This window comes from Monodelphis domestica, chromosome 2, assembly GCF_027887165.1.
Source record: "Monodelphis domestica isolate mMonDom1 chromosome 2, mMonDom1.pri, whole genome shotgun sequence".
NCBI lineage: Eukaryota > Metazoa > Chordata > Mammalia > Didelphimorphia > Didelphidae > Monodelphis > Monodelphis domestica.
Window position 1 is genome coordinate 206,648,782 of NC_077228.1, and position 27,179 is coordinate 206,675,960.

At 36.5% G+C, this 27,179-nt stretch overlaps 1 protein-coding gene across 4 annotated transcripts in view; it reads right to left on the reverse strand.

The window, feature by feature from the left end:
- KANSL1 (KAT8 regulatory NSL complex subunit 1) overlaps window positions 1-27,179 on the reverse strand; it is a 210,101-nt gene that overhangs the window by 119,908 nt on the left and 63,014 nt on the right. For all 4 annotated transcript variants that reach the window (XM_007482517.3, XM_003340299.4, XM_001368421.4 and 1 more), the window contains one exon: window positions 16,958-18,329. In XM_007482517.3, coding sequence (XP_007482579.1) covers window positions 16,958-18,246 — 1,289 coding nt within the window. In that variant the 5' untranslated portion in view covers window positions 18,247-18,329. The remainder of the gene's footprint in view (window positions 1-16,957; window positions 18,330-27,179) is intronic.

Sequence of the window (27,179 nt, forward strand, 5' to 3'; positions counted from 1 at the left end):
GATAGTTATATAAAATGACTAAACCAACTTAAGCAATCTAATACCTCAAAACCAAGGGAGGGCATTTCTTGACATTGCTTCCAGTCAGAGAACTTCGATTCAAATCCCACCTCTGGCATAACTGATATGACCTTGGGCAAGTCTTTTAATCTTCAAAGGCCTGTTTCCCCAACTGTAAAACAAGGGGCTTAGACATGATAGTCTCTAATGTTCCTTCCAGCTCTAGATCTAGGATGCTATAATGGACTGATCTACATGCCATGCTTATATGTGCCTACTAAATGATAATCAGAGGCAACTGTGGCCTAGTGGGCAAAGAACTGGCCTCAGAGCCAAGATTAACTGCATTCAAATTCTACCATTGTTATATACTGCTGATTACACAACCCTATTCAAGTCACTTTACCTAAGGGCAATTAAAAAAGTACCCACATACTTTGGTAAAAAAAAAAATTTTTTTTTTCATTTGAGAACACAGATTACTATCCCAATTACCTACTAAGTCATTAGAATATGCAAGAGGAATATAAAGAAAAACTGCAGTCCCTGATTTTTCCAGGTCACAGGCATTGTAAAGGATAATTTTGCGTTGTGACCTAAACTATATTAATTATTTGGTCGCCATGGATATAAAAACAAAATACCCAAGTCAGCTGGAAATTTATGGTGATTTAATTAATATAGTGGAAAGACATTAAGAAGAAGGGAGAAGGAAAGGGTATAGGATTTCTCCCACCTGGCTATTGCCAGGGAGAAGATTAGAGGCTCTAGGAAGGTATGGTTTTTGGAGAATAAAGGAGGAAGGAATCAGTCTGAACTTCAAGAGGGCTCAGCCAAGATGCCTGAACCTGAATTAGCCCAAGGGCAAACTCACTGCCAAAACCCAGACAAATAGCTGCCACCATGCCAAGATGTTAGAATGTTTAGCACGATGCCAGCCAGAGCTGCCTCTCTGGGAAAAGAGGCCAAAGAGAGGAAGTGGCGTGCCCTATATAGACGGTTTTACGTCACTTTCCTGCGTTTCATCTGTATCAATGTTAGCTTAGCTTGACTTAGGACAGCCCAGGGTCTGTCAGCTGTTTCTGCACATGTCTGTTGAGGGCCATCTTAGATACTTAATCCTTCAGTATGGGTACAGACATTCTGGACCTCGTTAAACTAAGTAGGGTGGAGCAATGTAGAGTTCCCAAGATCTGATTCTGTTAGACCAAGTATCTTCATTGTTACAAATTAGGAAATAGCTAAAATCAAATCTTCTAAAGTACGGTCTGAGTAGGGTGGAGTAGTTTTAAAATTCACAGCATACAAAAATGAATACTGATAATCAATGTACTCATTCATTATAGTCTAATAAAGAAGACATTACACAAACAATTTTGGTACAAGGGAGAGGTCTAAGGTGGGAAATTGCCATTATCTCACATCTAACTATGTTAATTCAAAAATGAGACCATTAACATGTCAACGTGAAAATCCAGAAGTCCCCGGTTTATTTAGTTTGGAGATACAAACCCCAGATTTTGACCTTGTCATAGGAGTTTTCTCCCCGAGGGAAGGTCCTACACTTCACTGGTCTCAGGCTAACAATAGCCAATCCACTTCAGGTGGGGGAGCTAAACCAAATCTGAAGTCAAAGTGACTCTGGCGCCATAGGCAGCACTTCAGTCTTGCAAGTTGAAGGTCCCGAGTTCCATCCTCAGAAGGAGGATATGATATACTGGGGAAAAGGCTTCACTCGACTTCGGATTGGGTTTAGCTCCCACCTGAAGTGGAGTCTGTTGTTAGCCTGAGATCAGTTAAGTAGGACCTTCCCTTGGGGAGAAAACTCTCCTATGACAAGGTCAAAACCTGGGGTTTGTACCTCCAAACTAAATTGGGGACTTCTAGATTTCCACATTGACAAACATTACAGACTAAAAGACAAAAAGGGTTGTTGGTATATTAAAAACCTACATTTTATCGAGCTGTTGAGTCTATCAAACACTATCAAGCTTCCAAGTATGAAACCTGGTATAAACCAATACATAGGAAAGTGGTTCAAGGAGAACCGAGAGAACAAATGAAATAACAATAATTCTCTTTAAAAATATGCAAAGACTTAACAAATATGAGCAATTCAAGGACTACCCACGGTACCAGATAACTGGAGATGAAGCATACTACCTACCATTTGATACCTTAAAACTTAAAATAAAACATGAAATGGATATTTTTAGATATGGTAAAAGTGTGGATGTTTTACTTGACTATTATTATAGTGTTTTTCTGAGAAAATTTAAAAGGAAGCAGAATGAAATAGATTCCATTTCACAATCTTTCTGTTCTTTTATAGGAAAATGTTTACTATCTTGATATCTGATAAATTCAGATTTAAAAAAAACCAATATTCTGCCTATATTGAGGCACTGGAATTCACTATCCACAACACTGAATAGTTGCTGTCATTTGTCCTTTTCTTTATCTACAATCTTTAATTATTCTTCTATCATCATTGCCATACTCTCTCCACAAACATAAATAGTAAAACCTGGATTCTATACAGAAACCTTTAACCCAACCATATGCTCATTCATGCCTTCAATGCCACAGGAAAATATTATACTAGAAAAGTCTAATTAGTCAAAAGTTCTACTTTAAAAGCTGTGCTTAAGTTGCTTGGCTTCTTATAAAACATAAAACAAAGGCCATCTCATTCTCATAAATTATTAGCTTTTCTAAAAGAAATTAAAGGATCCTATTTACTTAAGTTTGGCCAAAAGTTCTGCAGACAGCATTTTTTTCTCTTCTATCTCAGTGTAAAATGTTGTGGGAACCAAAGAGAAGATGATTTAATATACCATTAGTTCTATATCTATCTCTGTTCCCTGGGATGAGAGAAGGAAGTTTCTTATTGCTTATGATAATGTGACTAGCACTGCCTTCTTTGACTTTGGGGCAATACATAGCTATACCTTGACTGTCTAAAACATGCTTTTAAGTTAATTTTTTTTTTTAAATCAGTAATGCTATGTCTCACACCAATTTTGAAAGTGAACCCAGAACTTCATAGCTCCAAAAGGTCAATGTGAAGTAATTTTCCATTAATCATTTATTCCACCCCTTTCCTTCTCAATCTAAGCCAGCAAAAATTATATAATTTTTCCACTTTTAATAATGAGTTGAGTACAACAGTTAATTGAGAAAATGACAAGGCACTTTCAAAAACAGTGGAACGTCAGGCCTGCAATTTTTTTCCCCACTGTTTTGAAAAGGAGGTGAATTAAGGCAAAAGTTCTGAATTTGGGCTCTGTAAATGTTTTTATTTTTTAATTTGATAAAATTATAATTGTTTCATTTTGTAATTTAGGGGCTTTTATTTTATGCATTTAAAAATATAGAGAAAGATCTATGGGCATCACTAGTCTGCCAATGTGGTCCATGTCTCAGAAAGATTACGAATCCTTAAATTAAGGTTTGAGGGTTCTACTTTTTTTCCTGTTTGGCACTTAGAATTTGTGCTTTGACTTGGAAAAGGTTTTCCTCATGACAACTGTGCAAGACAGATAATATGAGCATTAACTGGAGCAAATAAATTCAGAGGTTAAATGACTTACCAAAATTTATACAGTTTCTAAATCCCTCCTCACAGGAGAAATGCACATTAAAACAACTCTGAAGTGCCACGCCACACCTAGCAGACTGGTCAATATAACAGTAAAGAAAAGTAATAAATTTTGGAGGGGATGTGGCAAAATTGGGACACTAATGCATTGTTGGTGGAGTTGTGAATAAGCCCAGGCATTCTGTAAGGCAATATGGAATTATGCCCAAAGGGCTTTAAAAGATTACATGTCCTTTGATCTAGCAATACCACTATTAGGTTTGTACCCCAAAGAGAAAATAAGGACTCTTTGTGGTGGCAAAAAATTGGAAAAATATGGGGGTGTCCCTCGATTGAGGAATGGCTGAACAAATTGTGGTATATGATGGGTGATGAAATACTATTGTGCTATAAGGAATGATGATCTCAAGGATTTCTAAATGAACTGCGAGAACCTCAATGAATTGATGCAGAGTGAAATGAGCAGAACCAGGAAACTATTGAACACAGAAAGTGAAACATTGTGGAAGTATCCAATGTAACACTTTGATACTAGTAGCAATGCAATATAATCCAGGACACTGCTGAAGGACTTATTGAAACAACTATGGGAGTAGAAATGCAAAAGGAAAACATATAACATCACTTATCACACGTATATATGGGTATGTGATTTGGGGGTTGGGCTTTAAAAGATCTCTATAGCAAAAATGAATAACATGGAAATAGGTATCAAGTGATAACGGTAAAACCCAGTAGAATTGTTCGTAGATGGGGGGAGGGGGATGAATCAGGTAAACAGAAAAATATATTTTTAAAAAATTTATACAGCTGCTAAGTTAATTTTCTGCTCTCTCAAAACCAGTATTCCTTTCACTACATTATAATGCTCTCTAATGTCATGAAGGAAAAATACTACACAGAAAATTCAAGTAAATGGTTAATATTCTTAATTTCTATTTTAGAGAATTTTCTGTTTGTATACTAAATGAAATTTACTGGTTAGTCTATCAATCTTTGTTGGTTTTCAAGTATGTTGATCACTACCTGACACAAATGGAAATGATGAGGATGGAAGACTAAATGAAGATTTGCTAATAAAGAAACCGTATCCAGCAGGTAAAACTATAGGTATATATTCTACAATTATTACATATAATCTACTGCAAATTTATTTTGTAACATCCAATTTAATTTGATCAATGGGGGAATACTTCCTAAATAAGTTTCTGAATTTCTCTGGAACTCAAACTGATAGAATAACATGCATTTGGAGTTGGAAGAGAGCTAAGTCCTCAAGTTCAGTGGTTTCTAAAGCAAAGGTCAAATTCTCCAGAGAGGTGACCTGACCTCAAGATGTGATCAGTCAAGTTGGGAGAAGATGGGTCAAATCTTACCCTCCCTAAATCAGTCCTTTGATGGCAATTCACCTTCTTGCCCCCAATCCTTTATATTTTCAGTATGGCACAATACATCTCATTGGAAGAAGAGGTACCATTTGGATCTGCATGGTATTTTCATTACATTATCTTTTCCCCAAAAATCCCATACCTCTTCCAAACTTCAAAATTCAATCTGGAAAAGGAATAAAAAAAAAAAGAACTGCACTAAGGCAACTAAGTCTTTCCCCCTCTTTTTTAGTTGTATCCAACTCTTTTGAGACCCCATGTGGGATTTTCTTTGCAAAGATACTGAAGTAGTGTGCTATTTCTTTTTCCAGACCATCTGACAGATAAGGAAACTGAAGTCAACAGGATTAAGTGACTTGCCCAGGGTCAGTCATATAGCTAGTAAGGATCTGAGACCAGATTTGAACTCAGGTCTTCCTCTTCCTCACTCCAGGCCTTAGAAACTTACCTGTTTCCCCCCCCCTTACAACACAACCACATTGATTAAGATCCTGATGTATACAGAACTATGTTAGACACAAACACACACACACACACACACACACACACACACACAATATCAATCAATTAATCATCAAGGAGCCTACATTTTTTTCTGGTGGGATGTTTTCAAGAAAGGCTAATAGTGATATAAGAGAATAACAGTTGTTTATTCCAGATACCCTAACATTGTATCAACAAGAAAATTATGGAAATAAATATTTTATTTTTTAATCATCTATTTCCTTCTATCAAGAAACAATATGTAGGCAGACATAAATATGCTTAACTTTAAATCTCTTAGCTGATAGCTAAAAAATACTTGAAAAGTAAAGCAAGAAAGAATTGGAAACTGAGGGGTGTCCACCAATTGGGAATTGGCTGGACAACCTGTGGCATATGGTTATAATAGAAAACTATTTTGCCATAAGAAACAATGAGTAGGATGAGTTCAGAGAAATCTTGAATGATTTTAGTGAAACTGATGCAATGTGAAGGGTAGAACAAGGAGAAAAAGGAGAACAATGTATTGAGTAAAACTAGAATATTATACGATGATCAACTGTGAATGACTAAAATAATCAGCAAAATAAGGTTCCAAGATAATCTCAAGGCATTAATAATAAAAATTAAAAACCCATTATCCACAGGCAAAGATGGAACTATGGGGATCTAATTGCAGATCAAAATATGCCATCTTTCACTTTATTTCCTTCATGAATTCATATATATATATGATATGTATCTTCACTCACAACATGAAGAATATGGGAATATGTATTTCATGAAAAGAGTGATATAACCTGTATCAAACTATTTACACAGGGGGAGGGTCTGAATTGCAAAATGTCAGAAAATAATTATCAAAAATCATTTCTACATGTAATTGGGGTAAAAAAATTCTATTTAAAAAGTAGACCGTGTCCAATTTAACAAAGGAAAAGCACAGGTTTCCAAGAATATAAAGCTATACTCTAGTACTCAACCAGAATGTTTCCCAAAGATAACTAAAAAAGCCAATATAGACTTCACACATCCAAGCAAACAGAAGTAAAATTAGGATGCTAGATTACACTTTCTATACCACATATGGAAGTAACAGTTCTAAATTCAACAAGACATTTAAGAAATTAATTTCAAAATAAGAGCCTCGAAAAGTCACTTTTAGAAGTAAATTTTTAAAATTCAATTTAAGACTTAGAAAAATGGAATTGCCTTTATTTGGTTTTTGTTTGTTTTGCTTTCTGTCATTTAGTTATGCTCCACTCTTCTTGATTCCATTTGGAGTTTTCTTGGCAAAAGCAAAGACACTGGAGTAGTTTGCCACTTCCGTTTCCAGGTCTTCAATTATTGTTACTCTCCAAATGAACTTAATCTTTTAGGTAGTGAGGTGAGTCAATGGGTACAGAAATGCCAGAGTTCAAACTTGGCCTCAGACTGGGACAGTTACTTAACCTGTCTCCCTCAGTTTTCTCAACTGTAAAATTAAGTAACATACTTACCTCCCAGGGTTGTTGTGAGGCTCAAATGAGATAATATTTGTTTAGCAATTAATAAATGCTTGTTTCTTCCCCCTATACATACACAAGCTTTCTTTCTGTTCACTGCTAAAAATACTGGACAGAGCATAAAGTCAGCTTAAAAATAAATCAATAGAGCAGCAGGAAAGAAATATAGCTCTCAAACATATAATCTTCATAGGATAGTTGCTTCATTTGGCAGTTGGAGCACAATGATAATTACAATGAGGTGATAAGATTGCAAGCTAGGTGATATATTTCACTGGAAAATAAAAATTCAGTAAATGAGACTAAATTTCTCTAAGAACAGGGAATTTTTAACCTGCTTAACTAGAGGATCAAGGAATATGTGTGGAAAGATTTTGATGGGTCCTTGAACTTGGACAGAAAAACTACATTTTTTATTCTCATTCATTTCTAACTGAAATTTAGCATATCCTTCATTTAAAAACATTAAAATGAAGAGATTCAGAAATTTCAATAGACTATGAAATGTTCAAAAGATTAAGAAGTTCAGTCCACAAATATTTTTATTTTTACATTGAGAAACCAATAGAAGACAGGGAACCATGTTTGTCTTTCGATATGAAAAGAGAAAACACTGTACCTTGATCCATAATAATTTAAATTTATTTGGAACTTCTTGTCAGTTTAAAAAGTTGTAGCAATAATGTCATTAATTAATTTGGTGATTAAGAATAATGAGTCCCAGCTGTGTGACCCTGGGCAAGTCACCTGACCCCCATTGCCTAGCCCTTACCACTCTTCTGCCTTGGAATCAATACACAATATTGATTCCAAGACAGAAGGTAAGGGTTTAAAAAAAGACAAATGAGGAGTTGGAATTAATGACAACAAAGGTAATAAAGTCAGAATCTATGAACAGATTAGGAGGTTAGGGTGGAAGAACTGTGGGAATAGAAACACAGAAGAAAAACAACTGCTAGATCACATGGGTCGATGGGGATATGATTGGGGATATAGGCTCTAAATGATTACACTAATGCAAATATCAATAATATGGAAATAGGTCTTGATCAATGATACATGTAAAACCAGTGAAATTGTACATCAGCTACAGGAGGGGTCTGGGGGGAAGGGAGAGAAAAAAACATGAATCTTGTAACCATGGAAAATTATTCTAAACTAACTAAATAAAATTTTCCCCAAAAAAATAAATTAAAAAATAAAGGGAAAATAACTTACAATGCTGGTAGCAGAAATTCAAGAAGATGCATGTCAAGTGGCATTGTAACTGTAAAGCATTATAAAAATATTAGCAATAAATTAATCTTTAATATATGATGGATTATAGTACCACTACCACCTATGCCTTTGAAAGCTATAGTGTTCAACTGGCTTTTACATGAATTATCTAAGTTTTTCATTATTATATAATCCTGTGGCAGAAGTAAAGACTATATTTTCACTAATGAATAAACAAAGGTTTGAAGAGGTTTCCTGACTTGCCCATTGGAAATCCAGAAGATACTCCTTCCTTTATTGCAGGTCTGATTGTGTCACCCCATGCACTAACTCAGTGGCTCCCTTGAGGACCAAATATCAACTCCTCTCTTTAGCAGTTAAAACTCTTTACCATCTGCCTTCAACATGCCTTTCTAGCTTCACTCAAATCTTCTATTCATATAAATTAGCTTTCTTGTTGTTCCTTACCCACTACATTCCATCTCTTATCTCCATTCCTTTATAGAAGGTGTTCCTCCACCCATCCTCCCCATACCTGGAATGCCTCTCATCATCTCTGCCTCTTGGAATCAATGTGTAGTTTCCTTCTAAGTTTAGTTCAAGATCACCTTCACAAAGTGAGGCCTCCCACCCCCTACCAGTCTATAGAGCCTTCCTCCAAAATTACCTCATTTTTATTTTGTATAAAATAACATGCAGATGTCTTGGGACAGTTTTATTTTTGACTTTGTAACCCAGCACCTAGGACAGTATAAGACACATGTTAAGCACTTTGTAAAATGCTTTGTGGCTTGAAAAATATCTTATGAAATTTCCTCCCTTAACTTCTATTTTCCCAGTTCTCTCTAAAAAGGAATTTATATCCATGATTCTTTCTTCTCCTTATCCAAAATGCCCATTTATTCCATCTGAGTTGTAGATGCTTATTATCCTCTTGACACTGCGTGGCTATTTTGCTAAGCAACAGCGATTTGGAAGGTTAGTTTTGATGCTTGACAAAGTTCTTACACCAGCCATGAAGGAGTCAAAGCCTTTGGTCCATTAATCACCAAGCATTTATGGATATAAAGGCAAAAAAAACAAAACATTCTGCAACTTCAAGAAACATAGATTTCAACAGAAAAAAAAAAGTTTAAATAACCAAGTACATACAAGATACATACAAAGTAAATTAAGTTAACCAGAAAGAGGAAAAACTCCCCCTCATAAAGTGTATATACGTCTGGATTCAAGTCCTAAAGGAAGACAAGTAAAATAAAAATGGTAAAGTGAGTTGGCAGTGCAAATCCCAAGCATGAGGGACAGCCAATGCAAAGAGACATGGAGTTATAGCATCTGATCCTAGGAATTGCAAATTCCTGGATCCTAAGAAAATAGGATGGTTGCAAGGTAGAAAGAGGCCAGGTCATGAAAACCTTCAAATGTCAATTGAAGGATTTTTCTTTTTGATCCTGCAGGTAATAGAAATACACTAAACCTCACTGAGTAGAGAGGTGTCATGGTGAGACCTATATTCTGGAAAAATCACCTTGGCAGACGAGTGGAAAATAGACAGTTTTGCAAAGCAATCAGTTATCATTAAAACTTTCATTTTCTGAAATATTTGAAAGAATGAATAAAAGTTATCATTAAATAATTAAATGCCAGAAAGCCACAGAAAATGAATTCATCAGTAAACAAAACAGGTGTCACATGTCTCTCGACTGCCAAAGCCAGAACTTGAACCCAGGTTCTTTAATATCACATCCAAGACTTTCCTCAAGTTGTAGAAATGTATTTTATATAACCTTGGAGGTCAAAACACAAAAAATGGTTTGCCAACAGTGATTGTTGACGTTTTACTAACAAAGAGACAAAACAAATATTTCTTTAATAGACAAAATCCATTCAATAATGTCTATACAACATGCAATTTTACCCAGATACAAACTTTAAATTTAACTAAAATATCAGAAATTTAAGAGAGGTCAAATACTATGGGGATTTCAGAAAGTCCCATTCCCAGAAAAGAAAGAATAATTAGTAAAATTAAATAAGACTAGTAACTTCCAAAATGCACGATCATAAATTTCCCAGCCAACCCATCTTCTGGAACACTACTCCTAAAGCTTAAACTAGAGCTATTTTAAAGATCATTTAAAAACCATGCTGCCCCTCCCACATACAGGATCAATTTTAAGTCTTTACTTCACCTGAGACAGCCAACAATATTATCTTGCAGTTAAAAAGCTTTAATAGTCAACAAAATTATTCAAGTTAGTAAGATTAATAGATGGCTTACTGTAAACTCTTTCCAGATAGTTATCACAAAAAAGGAAAGAAAATCTATTCGCAAATAGCCAAAATTCTAGGTGTCTCAAGTATCACACACCCACCACTACCTAATATCACCACAAATGCCTGGGGGAGGAGACATGAACAATAATGGACAGGGATTTCTAGTAAATTCGTTTATTTAGTGCTACAACATACCAAAATAGATTTGAAGCTATACTGTGAACAGGTAAAAGGAAATATTTCTCCTGATAACATGGATATGTGCAAGGATAACTATTCTTCAAATACTAATGATACGATCAGGACCATTTAAAATTTGTCTTCTTCACTTGTATGCCATTAACTGAAGAAAAAACAAAAACTAAGCTAATAGTCAGGGAACTAGGCTTACTATCAGCATTAACCAAAACATTTTCACCCACTGATTCAAAATTGTTAAGATCATATGCTTTAAAAAAATAACCCTTTTTTCTGCATTATATCAATACTGTATTAAGCAAGAGAAAGAACTAGGAAATGGGGGGGTTCAGTGACTTGACCAAAGTCACATAGCTAGAAAGTATCTGAAGTCAGATTTAGACCCAGGACCTTCCATGTCCAGACCTAGTTCTTGTGGATGAGAGTTACAGATTGAGTTGCAAGGACTTGGCTTGCAGGAAAACATCAGGCAGGGAGAGAATAGAATTCTGCTGTCAATGGGAGATGGGCCAGAACTTCCAGCCAAGAAAAGGAGATCAGCAGTTAGGGAGAGGTTCTTCTCCCTTTTGAACTTGAAGGAAGAGGAACATCTTTCTGAGTTCAACATGTTGTGATCCCTCATCTATCTGAAGAAAATCAGATCTTCCTTCCTCAGTAGTAGATAGACATTTTTCCCCTTTGGGGAAGATAAGAGACTATCCAACCAAGAAGATTTTCGATTGATCTCTTCAATAACTGTACATCTCCCTATATCAGAAAAATACAACAGCCTGACTTCACAATCTCACCTGGGACTCAGGTCCCCAGACCTGAGCCCTCAACCCCTAAGGGGAATTTTGGTTAAAATAGAAATTAGGAATTTTCTAATTTTCCCTCTACCCTAAACTTACCATTCCCTAAATACTACAAAGAAATAGATCTTATTAAACAGAAGAAAATGAACATCTTATTCATCTAATGTACTAAGGGGATCAGGATAATATCTATCAAGAGAAGAAACCAGAAACCAGAGACTGAAGGGGATTTCCTCCTTACCTTTCAGCTCTGAACCTTGATCAGATCTCTCACCTTTCCTTGTGTAGCTCTACCTAAGAGAGGAAGTAGTGTTTCTTTTTATCTGTCCCCTCTCTCTCTCTTAGACCTTCCAAGCTTTGGTTCCTGATCCCCCACTATTACAGTTTGGCACCCCAGTTTGAAAATAATCCATTTTATTTCACTGCAAGGGAGTGACAGTTGGAAACCCTGAGCAGGGTAGCCATCTTGGGAATAACTTTGGGGTACAAGTTGAAGTTTAGAGATCTTGGTAACATGTGGCAGATTCTGTTTTGGGCTATGGTGGTTATGGTTTTAGGAGCATATTGGACATACTGTCTAATATACAATACAGTTACTACAGTGATTACGGACACAATCAAACTGATAACAAATACAACATCATTTATTAAAATCTCTCCATTTAATAATTCATTTCTGTGGCAGTGACCCAAATCTATGTACTTCTGATGGCAGCTATCCAGAAAAAAATGATGTATGTTAAGATTGTTTTGAGAATGATTTTACCCAAGAAACAGGCTCAAGTTTTACTGATAATAATAATATAATAGACTGGAAGATAGATAATAGACTGGAAGATTTATTTAAACAAATTCCCATTCTGAATGAAATCTGTAATGACTATTTGTCCAAGAAGAACAAAGATAAAGGGTGTGATGGGGTGGGGGGCAGCAGGGGGGGGAGGGGTGGGACTGGAAAGACAAAGAATGAAGATGTGACTGACAAAGACAAGATGGGCACTGATTCTGACAAGGCTAAAGACATAACACCTGAGATTGATGGGGTTGATAACAATACTAAGTCAGTTAGCAAGCCAAATAACACTTTAACACCTGAAGTCACAGGGGTGCACAAAATTATGCCTCTTCGTGACATGGCTAGGCTGACTGATGGTTCTCCATACAAAAATTCACAAGACTTTTACAACACAGGACTTGGAATCTCTGGAAGAGATTTCTGAGATTCATATCAGAGCCCCACAGATGTGTAAAAGAGCTAACACGTGCATTCAAAGTCTATGAGTCTGATTTCAAAGATGTTGAACTAATTATGGGAGAAGTTTTTAGTCTTCATGAACAGAGAGAATTTGTAGAAAAGACAGGCAGGATTAAAATCTGGTGGACTGGCCTAGGGCACATGAGAGGGAAGATTTTGATTTTGCAAGACCTGAAAATTCTTCCTACCAAAAGAAATGCAGAGAACCACCTCTCCCCAACTGCTCATCTCCTTTTCTTGGCTAGAAGTTCTAGCCCATCCCCCATTGACAGAATTCCATTCTCTCCTTGCCTGATGTTTTCCTGCAAGTCAAGTCCTTGCAATGCAGTCTGTAACTCTCATCCACACTCTACCACTGAACCCTACTCCAAGCTGAGCCACCTAACTGTCCCAGACTATATCTTTTAAAGGTCTTCTTACTACTTGATTTGCTGGAAGAAGAGGATTTGCAAAGATGGTGGAGTAAGAAACTCAGAGCCCACTAATCCCGCTCCAAACAACCACAGAAGAATAAAAATGCCTCAAAACAAATCCTGGAGTGGTAGAACCAACATTAGGGGTGGAGCAGTGTTCCAGTCCAGAACAATGTGGAGAAACAGCAAGGAGGATTCATCTTGCTAGGATATGAGAAGAGAACACTAACAAGCCTCAGAAGAATTCAGAAGGCAGTGGGGGAAAGAGCACAGCAGACTTGTCTGCCTCAGCAGGTTAAGAGCAGAAATTAACACAACACAGAGCAGAGAGCAGTGGGAGGAAAGCGCCACCACGGGACAACCCAAAATTAGCAAAAGCTCAAGGTTGGAAAAATATTTCAGCAACGAAGATGATCAAAATGCAAACACAGAAGAGGACAGTAATACAAAAATGAAAACTGTGTGAAACCGCAGAGGAAAATATGAAAGGATTCCAACCCCAAAATGAACTATTAGAGTTCCAAAATAAGATCAAAAGACAAATAAGCATAAAAAAATTAGAAAAGAAAATGATAGAAAAAACTTTCTCAGAACAAAAACTTACTGGAGAAAACTGTTTCCTAAAAAAGGAAATATAATACTTCAAACAGGAAAATAACTCCCTAAGAAAGTATAAAGCCTCAAAGAAGAAAATGGATTCCTAAAAATTAGAATTAGAGAAATGGAAGCTAATGATTTCATGCAACAGCAGGATACAATAAACAAATTCAAAAGAATGAAAAAAAATAGAAGAAAATCTTAAATCTCTCACTGGAAAAACTTATCTGGAAAATAGATCCAGAAGAGATAATCTAAGAATCATTGGAGTGACTGAAATCCATGATCAAAAAAAGAACCAGGACACCAAAGAAATTATTAGAAAATTGCCTGATGTTCTTGAACAAGAGAAGAAAACAGAAATTGAAAAAATCTACCAACCAACTCCTAAAAAAATATCCCAAATTTAAAAATTCCAGGACTATTAATAGCCAAATTCTAGAACTGCCAAGTCAAGGAGAAAATACTACAAGCAGACAGGGGGAAAAAATTAAAAATTATGGAACCACAGTCAAGATTACACAGAACCTAGCAGCTTCTACATTAAAGGACAGGAAGGCATAATATGATATTCCACAAGGCAAAGGATCTATCTAGACTTACAACCAAAAATCACCTACCCAAAGAAATGGAACATAATATTCCAGGAAAAGAAATGGATATTTAAGGAAAGAGGATTTCCAGGCATTCCTGACAATAATAAAACAACCACAGCTAAAAATAAACATTTCAACAATCAATCTTATTTTTGATAATTTTTCTTCCACTAAGACTGCATGGGGTAATTTTAAGGTATTTATTTCCTATAAAAAATAAAAGAAAAGCTTAAGAAGTTACATTTTCTGCCATATCATCTGTATGCAAACTGGAAAGGAAGAAGGGATTTGAAAAAAGGACAAGGGGAAACAACCCACTCTAGTATTATATCCAATTTTTCTGGTACATACATGGATTCAAATTTTTCACCTAAGCTTGCACATTTATTCCATAAATACAAAAGGCAATACGTAATCACTTTTAAGCTAATTATGAAAAACTTAGAAATTGTTTAAATTCTGTCAAAGAGGTATTAATACCATAACTAAAACAAGAAAACCAGGAATCTAGTCCTCATTATAGGAGAACTTGTTACCTACCTTTCCCTTTTGATGCCTTCAGACCACTGGACTTCAACATTCATATTTATATGGTCTCAAATATCCTACCCTTCCTACTTCCTCCATTTGCTCATAGTCCATAACTTACTCCCAACAGTCTCTACCTCAGAAATAAGAAGCTATGATCACATTCTTAATCCATCACCCACAAGTATTCTACTTTGATGATCAAGAGCTGTCAAATTCCTTTACAGAATTCATAAACTGCATCATTATATCAATCTTTATGCCATATTCCTGCTAAATCTGTCTTCACTAAAAAGTCTGATTTCTCCAATTTTCAAGTACTTCCTAAGGCCATCACTTCTTTTTTTTTTTTAAACCCTTACCTTCTGTCCTGGAGTCAATACTGTGCATTGGCTCCAGGGCAGAAGAGTGGTGGTAAGGGCTAGGCAATGGGGGTCAAGTGACTTGCCCAGGGTCACACAGCTAGGAAGTGGCTGAGGTCAAATTTGAACCTAGGACCTCCCATCTCTAGGCCTGGTTCTCAATCCACTGAGCTACCCAGATGCCCCCAAGGCCATCACTTCTGCTAAGGCTAAAAGGTAGAAAACAAAAAAATTAAACTGAATGAAAAATTAAATTAAAATGGCCAAGCATGGCCACAAAGATAAGAACATACTTCTTTTCCTTCTGTGCAAGTGAGGGACTATAAGAAGGAATACCAGAGAACTATGGTGGCAAATCTATGGCACGTGTGCCAAAGATGGCATGCAGTCGGCTCTGTGAGCATGCCTGCACCGCCCAGACAGATACTCCCTTCTCCCTCTCCACTGTGCTTCCCTGCCCCTCTGCACTTAATTTCTTTCCCTAAGCAGAGTGCTCAGGCCACACCCCTTTCTTTCTCCCTCCCCTGTCTTGAGACTAGGAGCCCCATCCACTAAAAGTTTCTCCACTTTCTTCCTTGCTTCCCTGGTCAGCTAGCCACATAAAGGCTAACTGCACTCCCACCCACCCCTTCCCCCAAGTGAGTCACAGCCCAGTAGGCAGTCCCGAGGAGAAGCTGGATGCAGAGGTGGGTCCCTATGGCTGCAGGAGGTGGCTTCCTCCAGGAAGGCATGAACCAGCTGGAGTCAGCCTATCCCTGGACTCAGAGGAGGGAACATTCGGTCTTGATCTGCCTTGGACTCCTCAGACTTCTCTGGCAGGAGCACCATCACTCTCTGCCCTCACTCCCACACACAGCTCGGTGCAGAAACAGGTTCCCTTGGCTGCAGGAGGCAGCTTGGCCAGGCTGGAAGCTCAGACCCACCCCCCTCCCAATATAAGGGGGTGGGGCAGGTCTTGGCACAGTATCCCTAAAAGGTTCTAAAAGATTCGCCTACACTGACATAGGGTGTCAAACTTAACTGATATATTGGTTAATTTTCCTGAAAATTTTTTTTCTTTTTTCACTCTTTGTTTTAAGAGATGGCTCTCTAGGGAGATATGGAAATATTAGACAATTTAAGTGATAAAAACAAACTATATCCATTTTTAAAAGTTCTTTCTATAATTAATAAGAAATCCTTAATTCGTTATTCAGTTAAAAGTACTACTTCAATGAATCATGTAACCGAGGGAAAAATCTTATAAATTTTAAAAAAGAAAAAAAAAGAAAAAACTACTTCAAATAGGATACCTTTTGATTCATATCTTCTAAAAGCAGAGTAAAATAGTATTTCACATAAAAATCATTTTAGACTTCAGCAAAACATTATCACAATGAATCCAGAAATACCTTACCTCATCAACAAATAAATCTATGTACATAGATAGACCCTCCTAAAGCTACTTATATGTTCTAAATTAGTCAAGTAAGCAGAAGTTAGGCATTGCAAAAAGAATAGCAAAACAATTTATTCACAATGAATTTTTCACTAAGTCATGTCATGTCTTTAAAAACAAGGAGGGGTGGGGGAAGGCAGCTGGGTAGCTCAATGGATTGAGAGCCAGACCTAGAGACAGGAGATCCTGGGTTCAAATTTGGCCTCAGACACTTCCTAACTATGTGACCCTGGGCAAGTCACTTAACCCTTATTCTCCACCACCACCACCCCCCAAAGTAATGTTGAGTTTGGACAATACTCACAGTGGTACATGGCGTTGCTCTGTATCAGCCTTAGCCAATTCTTCTTCCTCGATGTCAGACTCCCCTCCTGAACTACTGTCAGTGACATCTGAATCAAAGGCCTGTTCGCTGGACTTCAGATTAGCTGTGCTACTAGCTGTAAATCTCTCCAATTCTTCTGAAATAGAATCACTTTTCAGAAAACTACTAAGTCCTTCTGAAGTAGTAGTCTCACTGGCAGCTTTCCGCAAGGCAGCTTCAGCCTTCCGTGTTAGCACTAACTGGCTACGATGCCTCAAGGATTCCAAGTTCGGCAGTTTACTTAAAGTCTTCTCCAAGAACCCACCCAGTTGATGCTGTATGTGCCTCTCTACCTGTTTGGCCTGCACCACCTGTAAGCGCTTCTGCAGTCTTCGGGCACGACTCTCAATGTCTGCCTGCCGCCTCAATAATGCTGTTGTCCTCACATCAGAATCTAGAGCACTAAATATGCTACAAGGCAAGGGAGATTTTTGCCCCGGTGGCTTGCTACCCCCAAAATTAGAGTTGGAGTCTATGTCAGGTGATAACCTACTCTCTCCACTGCTCCCCTGAAGTGCCAGCTGCTCCGTGGAATTTACGGAAGATTTGTTTGCAGTGCCATTATTGCTAAACACGTGCTCAACATCAAGGCTTCTATGTGGAAGAGTTGTATTGGTCAAACCCACCTTCAATTCCCCAGATTCAGAACCCCGAACTTCAACACCCTGGAGAATTGAGGAGGAAAGAGCACATTTTCCCCCATTGAGAGAACTGGAATTATCGTGGTCAGAATTTGAACTTTTAGTCAATTTCTTGGCCAACCCATTTACAGGTGCTTGTGGCAGGGTTGGCTGACCACTTGTACTCATGGTTTTTATATTCTCTAAGGAAAACTCCAAAACTGGCTGTCTCCCCAACAGCTCAGCTCTGAGTTCAAAAGACTGAGATAAGAGAGAATGAGATTTAAGGACTGTTTGCTTACTGAAGACACCTTGCAATTTCAAAGATTCTTTTGAAGGAACAGATGCTACATCGGAGCAGAGATAAGATGCCACCAATGGCTGTAGCTTTCCCAAATCTTCCTTAGTAGGGTTGCTTCGGAAATCTAAACTGGAATCTTCTTTTGCAATGGCTTTCCTTTTTGTTCCGTTGGCAGCAATAAGGATATTGGTGTTGCCGTTGTTCTCGGCGCTGCCAGGAGACAAGGTAGAGGATGGGGGAGCCAGTTTGAACCGGATATGGTGAGCTTCAGCTGCTGCATCAGTGAGAGCGGGCGCCATCGCAGCCATTCAGCACAGAGAGACAGGGAGTCCAGCCTCTCCTGTTGCTGAGGCCAGCTCCACGGCCCCTTAATATGTTGCCAGAGGATAGTCTAGGAGAAAAAAAGAATCAAATTAGTAAATGCATAGAAGGAAAAATAAATATGAGAAAATTTTCATAATTAACAGATTGGAGATCTTGAAATAATCTCTGTTTTCATTTAGGAGTAAACACAGAATATTCTGGACATTGATATTCTTTACTTAATTCAATTAAGATTCCCTTTTTTAAAATGAAATGATCCACCTCTAAATGCCTCTTCCTTCTTTCTGCTTATTGGTAAGGTATAGAATATCATATACATTGTCCAAATTATGGCCAACTTCACCATTATTATTTCAATAGGTCACTCCCTTCATTCAACCTTTTTCCTACTAACCCCCTAGCAAAGTCTATAATTAAAAGGTCACTCTCCCACCCCCACTCCCACTCCCAATACATTCACACAGAAAGGAGACAGAGACATTCTTCGAATACATACACCCTCTACTAATTACAGAACCTATGTATTCCCTAAATAATCCCCAGTAGTCAAATGGCTGGGGGACTTCACCTTTGACTTGAGGTCAATACACTATTTAAATGTGTTAAGACATAGATGAGAGTTTTTTAATAAAGGGCTCTACTTATAAATAAAATCCACAGAAAAATTAATTTTAGTGTACTATTGTTTGGGAGTCCTAAAACTAATAAATTTTTACATAAATTTCAAAATAACCACATTTTATCAAGCATATCATTAGAACCTGTACAACAGAGTTAATATATGAAATTGCTTTTACTCTGGTTAATTTTTTTAAGATTTACAAGAACATTAATGTTAAGAAATGTCAACTGCCATGAATTACAGTGATATGCAGCCTGAATTCAAAAAGACAAAATTACAAACCAGCTATTTAGAGTAGAATCAACTAATAAGTACAGGCAAGAATAAAAGGAATTCTCATTTAAAAGATAATCACAACCTGGAGGAAACAAGTTTATTCAAAATAATTAACTCAATTAAAGACAGTGAAAATTCATGAACAGGAAACAAACAGAAGATATATACATTTAATCTTTTTTAAAAGAAGGCCTCTATTATTTCCAATAGAACACAATGACCCCCAATCTGTTCTTGAAAACAGACTTCATTTAAAGATATTCAGACAAATGTTTTTACATATAAAAACACTGGAATGTATTTTTAAAATACTATCCAAACAGTGTGAATTGATCAAGGTACAAAAATGACATTCCAAATTGGATAATATGTGTAAGTGGATAAATACCTCTAACCCTCACCAAGAATTTTTTTTCTTCCTCTAAAGAATTTTTTCTAATCTGTGCCTTCTGTTTTACTATCAATTCTAAGATAGAAGAGCAGTAAGGGCTAGGCAATCAGGGATAAATAATTTGCCCAAAAGCACACAGCTAGGATATATCTGAGACCAGATATGAACCTAGATCCTCCCAAATCCAGGCTTCATACTCTATCCAATGTGCTCCCACGCATTTGTTTTCATTGAACTTCACAATTTAAATAAAACTTTTTTTTTAACTGAGGAAACTAGAAAAAAAATATGAGGTATCAATTTCACCTCCAAAATTTGAGATCCAAGTCATAAAAGCACAGGATCATGCCTAATTAAATGAATTGATGAATATTATTTCATCTTAACTATCTTCCCAAAATGGAGGTCTTAAAATGATTACTGCAAAGAAACTACAGGTTGGACATTAATAGTATTATTGGGTCATAACAATAACAAGAATGACAATATTGTCTAAATTAGCCTATCAATTCAGTTCAATACACAATTACCAAAACATTACAGAAGTAGAAAAAATAAAATTCATCAGGAAGAAAAAGCAAAAAATATTTTAATAGAAAATAATGAAATGTAGTAAAGAAAGGAGTATAGCTATAGACAATCAAACTACACTACAAAGCAGTAATAATCCACACTATTTAGTACTGATTAAAAAAATATAAAAATTGACCAACAGGTAAAGTATGCAAAATCCAGAAGCAATCAATAGTAGTAGTAGCCCTTGATAAATCTAAGGGCTTCCAATTACTGGAGACAAACTCATGATTTGACAAAAACTCCTGGGAAAAAGTGCAGCACAAAAAGCATAGGTTTAGACCAACATCTTGCATTATAGACCATACATAACATGTTCCAAATGAATATAAGGACTAGATCCATGGTAAACCTATGACACATGTTCCAAAAAAGGCACACAGAGCCCTCCCTGTGGGCAGGCCTGTAGTCACTAGCCAAAATTTGTGATGAGAAAGCCTGAGGAAGAGACAGAGCTACTCCCCTCCCCCTCTCCATGAGCCTGAGGACATTCCTCTTTCTCCATCCCTCTGCCCAGCAGCCCAATAGGAACACTGCCTCCCTCTCCTCTCTGGGATGGAGAGGCATACCAAGCACTCTATAGCCAAAAGGTTCAGCATCACTGAACTAGCTGTTAGATCTAGAGTACTGGGCCCAACCTCAGGAAGACCTGAATTCAAATTTGGACAGATACCAGCAGCGTTACCCTGAACAAATCACTTAAGCTTTGTTCATCTCAATTTCCTCAATTGTAAGTCAAAAATAATAATAAAACCTACTTCCCAGGGCTGTTGGGAAGAACAAGATGTCCGATTTGTTTGGCTCAGACACATTAGCAAACGACTTAACCTCTCTGTTTCCTCAAATGTGTAAGATGGAGATGATAATAACAGCACCTACCTCTCAGTAGTAAGGATCAAATGAGATAATAGTAATTGTAAAGTGCTTAGTAGAACAAGGCCTGGTATGCAGAAAGCCCTACATAGATGTTAGCTATTATTACTAGTATTATAAAAAATATGATACCACAAATGAATTAAGATACATCTTGGAACCAGGGAAGAGTTTTTGAGCAAACAAGGGATAAAGAAGATCTCAAAAAATTAAAGAAAATATTTATTATTTAAAATTTTTTAAATATTTTTGAACAAGCAAAAATCAACAGGAGAGGGAGCTGAGTGGCTCAGTAGATTGAGAGTCAGGCCAAGAGACAGGAGGTCCTGGGTTCAAATCTTACCTCAGATACTTCTCCTAGTTGTCTGACCCTGGGCAAATCACTTAACCCCCATTGCCTAGCCCTGACCCTTCTTCTGCCTTAGAACCAATACACGGTATCAATTCTAAGATGGAAGGTAAGGGTTAAAAACACATACACATAACCAGGAAAAAACCAAATGCAGAAAATTCCAATAAAGGTTTACTATCCAAAGTATATAAGGAAAAATTGGTACAAAATTTTAAGAATAAGAATTATTCCCCAAAAGATTAAGTCAAAGAATTAAAAATAGACAGTTCTCAAAAGAAAAAAATGTGATCAAAATCCATATTTTAAAATACTCCAAATCATGTAAGAATAGCAAAACATCATTATCTGATGACTAAGATAACAAAAAAAGAAATTTGCAACTGTTAAGAGGATCTACAGCAAGACAGGAATATGTTAGGGGAGCTGTGAATTTGGCCCAAACATTCTAGAAAGTAATTTGGAACTACAACAAAAACAATTGGTAAATTGTGCATACATATACTTTGACCCAGAAATGCCTTAATGAGGAAATTAAACCTCCCCTCAAAAATAGAGAAAAAAAGACTTCTCTCCAAAAAATGTTTACAACTTCTTGTCATGACAATCAAGAACTAAGCGCAAAAAGGGTGCCCATCAATTGGACAATAAATAATTATAGTATAAACCTACAATTTTTTTGTCAAATTATGAAAGGGATGGATTCTAAGAAACCTGTTAAGACTAGTATGAACTAATGTAGACAATTTCTACAATAACTATTACAAAAACTCAAAGATTTAACAACTGATTAAATTCAATGACTAAATTAATTGATTAAATCGTTGATTAAATTCAATGATTAAATTCTGGGAAGACTGATAATGAATAATGCTCTCCACTTCTCAAAAAGAAGGTAATGGATGAACTGATAACTAGAAGAGCAGAATAAGACATAAATTTGCAGACATAGCCAATATGTGAATCTGTTTTATTTGACAAGAGGGAAGAGTTGAAGAGCAAAGTTAAGGGAGAGGTGTGGGGATAGTTGGGGTATGGATACCATCTAGAAAAAGCATCATTCTTTAACAGGCACGCGCGCGCGCACGCACGCGCGCACGCATGAACAAAAGTTCAGCTAGGTGGTGTAGTACATAGAGCACCAAGCCAGAAGTAATAAGACCTTAGTTCAAATTTGGCTTGATACTTACTATCCTTGACCCTGGGCAAGTCATTTACTCTGATTTGCCTCAATTTCCTTTCCTGTAAAATGAGAACAATACCTCCTCCCTCCTTCCTACCTCCCAGGATTATGGTAAAGATATCTGTAAAGTGCAACTTCTTTCATAATATTAAATATTTTATTTTATGCATGTAAAATATTCTGAGAAATTTATAGGCTTCACTGGATTGTCAAAGGGACTTATAACAAAAGTGATTAAAAACCCAATCTAATCTAACTCCCTAATTTTGGAGATAAGGGAGATCCAAAGAAGTCAAACTGTTTAAAAGCTGACAGAAATAATAAGTACTAGAACCAAATTCTTTCCACTATACCACCAATGCCTCAAGTCTAATTTTTCCAAGTATTTTGGACCAACACAACAGTATTAACATGATAACTAGTTAAGTATACACTAAACTTGCTTGTATTAAGATAACATGGAACTGTACACAAAACATTGTTAAAAATCAGATTATACTATCTGAGTAAACTAAGCAAAAATTTCAAATAAGTCAACCTACCTATGATTTCAAAGAATTGCCCAACTTTTCTAACACTTTCAATGATCTGTTAATATACTCACTTTACTTTAAAGTATTTTCACATGGATTTTATTATTTGATCCTCATAGCAACCCAATGAAGTAAAAATAGTTCTTGTACTATTATCTATATTTTTGGATCAGGACTTAATCAACAAAATAAGTGTATGCTATGTGATAAGCAAAGGATATAAAAATTAAAAATGGAATCGTACTCAATTTTTTTGAATACTGAAATGTTCATTTTTTTTGAAAGCATATATGCCCTCAAAGATCTTAAGAATAGAAAAATTTTAATAGATATGGCATTTAAGAAGGTAAGAAACTAGCAGCTAAAGGGGAGCTGAGAAAGGTCTTTAAGGTTTCACTTGAACTGAATTTTAAAGGAAGGCAAAGCATTTCTAAGAGGTACAATAAATGAGGGAGTATATTCTGAGCAGAGACTAAAGGTATGATCGTATGTTTAAGAAAAAAAAAAAAGCAAGAAATCCATTTGGCCAGATATAGAGACCTGTGTATAATTCACTTGGATAGGCTGACGACAGATAGGAAGCCAAAATGAATATTTTTTTTTACCATTACAGAGTCACTAGAATTTATTAACCAATTAAAAGACAAAGTTGAGTCTGTTTTAGAATTATCATGTTGAGGGCACTTAGGTGGCTCTTTTTGAAAGTCAGGCCTAGAGATGGAAGATCTTTGGGTTCAAATCTGACCTCAGATACTTCCTAGTTGTGAAACCCTGGGCAAGTCACTTAATGACCATTGTGTCTAGGCCTTATCACTCTTTTGCCTTGGAACCAATAGATAGTATTAATTCTAAGATGAAAGGTAAGGATTTTTTTTAACCTCATAAATCATCAGCATTTCTATATATTACCAAAGTCCAGCAGCAAGAGACAGAAGGAGAAATTCCATGTAAATTAATTCTGGACAATATAAAATACCTGAGAGTCTACTTACCAAGATAAATACAGTAATTATATGAACACAATTACAAAACATTTCTTACACAACACAACTAAAGTCAGATCTTAACACCTGGAAAAATGTTAATGCTCATCAGTAGGCCAAACTAATACATGAAAAATGACAATTCTACCTAAATTAATTCATTCAGTGCCATACCAATCAAAGTGACAAAAATAATCTTTCATAGAACTAGAAAAAATAAAATTTATCTGGAAGAGCAAACGGTCAAGAATACCAAAGGAATTTGGAATGGGGGGAGAAGAGTGAAGAAAGGTGACCTAGCAGGCCCAGATCTCAAATTGTACTATGTAGCAGTTATCATCAAAACTGTCTGGTACTGGCTAAAAAATAGAATGATAGATCAATAGAATAGATTTGATACACAATATGGAGGTAAATGATGGTAGAAATCTGAGAGAAGCACTCACTATCTGGCAAAAACTGCCTGAAAAACTGGAATAGTAAGGCAGAAACTAGGTCTATAGAACAATATCTCAGAAAGTCAAAATGGATATAAGATTTAGACAAAAAGGGTGATACCATAAGCAAATTTGGGGAGTATAGAATATTTTACCTGTCAATTCTATAGAGAAGGGAAGGATTTATGACCAAACAAGAAAGAGAACATTACAAAATATAAAATTAATAATTTGGATTATATTAAATTAAAAGGTTTTGTACAAACAAAACTAATACAGCTAGGATTAGAAGGGAAACAACAAACTGGGGGAAATTTTTACAGCATTTTCTCTGATAAAGGCCTCATTGTTCAAATATGTAGAGAACTGAGTCAAATTTATTAAGAACACAAGTCAAAGGACTAAAGCAATTTTTACATGAAGAAATCAAAACTAATCATATGAAAGTGTTCTGAATTACTCTTGATTTAGAGAAATGCAAATTAAAACAACTCTGAGGCACCACCTTATCTATCAGATTGGCAAATATAAGAGTAAAGGAAAATGATAAATATTAGAGGGTATATGGCAAAATTAGGACATGAATACATTAATTAAACCATTCTGGAGGCAATTTGGAACAATGCCCAAAGGGTTATAAAACTATACATACTCTTTAAATTCTAGTAATACTACTACTAGGTCTGTATCCCAAAGAGATTAAATGTTAAAAACGTAGTTCAAATTGTTTGCTATCTCCAGGAGGGGGAAGGGGAAAGAGGGAAACAATTTTGATCCTATAATTTTGGAAAACATATGTTGAAAATTGTCATTACATGCATGTAATTGGGGAAATAATTAGCAACTCTGTGGAAGTTGTAGAAATAAAGAAGGCATGAAACAGGTAGACCAATAAACTATTGTACTATAGGTAAGAAATAATAAAAATATCTGAAGATGATGGCTGTGGAATGGATAGGAAAGATGCTAAGAAGCATCTAAAAAAAAATCAACATTTGGCTACTGATTAGAGGTGGAATAGAAAAGGTGAAGCCAAGATGATCAAATGATAAGTAATTCAGCAGACTCCACAAATTCCTTCAAACAGATCTAGAAAATGCACAAGACCAAATCTTGATGACAAAATCCAGATAAAGTTACAGTGAGTCATTTGTCCAACTCAGCTCAGAAAGGAGATCTGTGAACACTGAGGACAAGTCAGGGTATAAGCACTCTGAGGGAGGAGTTGATCACCAGCACAGATCTAAGAGCCATACAGTGGACTGCAACAGGAAAAGGTAGAAACTGACAGTTTTGTTATCCACTACCCAGTTCCAAATCACAGATCCAAGGCAGAGTGAGAAGAAGGCTTGAGCTATCTATGGAGAAGAAAGTTCAGATGGCATCAACAGTAGCAGCAGTGTGGCTCATATCTCATGACCAAAATAGGGTCTTCTAACATCTCCCCCAGCCTGCAAAGGAATAATAATGGCAGGAATCTCAGGCCAAAAGGAAATTTATAATCCAGTTTCTAAGAACCAATAGAAATTTCTAAGCTCATAGACAAGAGTGGAGTTCAGCAACAGTCTACTGTTGCTTACACAGGCCCAAACTCAAGCCAAGAACTTGCAGAGTTCAAACTATGAAAGGAGCAAATATACTTTGCCTTGGATCAAACCACTTTGTAATCACTGAAAATATCTGGGTCCTCCATAAACTGGCTGCAAAATTACTTAGAAAACCACAAATTAACATAATCAATGTTATATTATATTTTTTACTTATTTTGTTAAACATTTCCCAATTACATTTTAATCTGATTCACAGGCACTCAGTTTTGCTGGCCCCATGCCATTGAATTTGACACTTTTGGCACAGACTTTCCCTGAAATTCTAGACTAAAAGAACACTCAATACTTTACAGGACCAGTCCAGACTTTCCCTCCAGAAGTATGGTATAGTTCACACCTAACATCAAGTCCCAGGTCAGGAAGTAGGCGGGAAGAATTGGCAAACAAAACAGAACCCCACCATTATGATCATACCTAAGCCATAAATGCCTAAAAAGAGAAAGACATCAACAAGCAATGGGGGGAGACGGGACTTGGGTACAAACTCAACCAGAATTCTTGGGAGAGAAGCAAGAGTTGTAAAAGGTTTAAAATGTTTTTATAAATGAAATGGGGGGGGGGGGGTGGAGCTAGGGGGCTCAGTGGATTGAGAGCCAGGTCCAGATATGGGAGGTCCTGGGTTCAAATTTGTCCTCAGACACTTCCTAGCTGTGTGACCCTGGGCAAATCACTTGACCCCCATTGCCTAGCCCTTACCACTCTTCTGCCTTGGAACCAATACCCAGGATTGATTCCAAGATGGAAAATGTTTTTAAAAAATAAATGAAATGGGAGTACCTGGGGGGGGGGGGGGTCAAAAAGGAAAAGGAATGAGAGCTATGGAAGGAAGAATTAGTAAGAGAATAAAATTTTGGTTGAGGAGGTACAAAACTCTGCCAAGCAAGAATCTATCTGAACATTAGAATGGATCAAATAAAAGTCAGTAACTCTATGAGATAACAAGAAATATTAAAATAAAGTTAAAAAGAAAAAAGAAAAAAATCTAAGGAATCTCACAGCAAACAACTGACCTGAAAAACAGATAGGGGGTGGGGGAGGATATGATAATCAGTGGACTATTTGAAGCAATGACAAAAATCCTATTTCA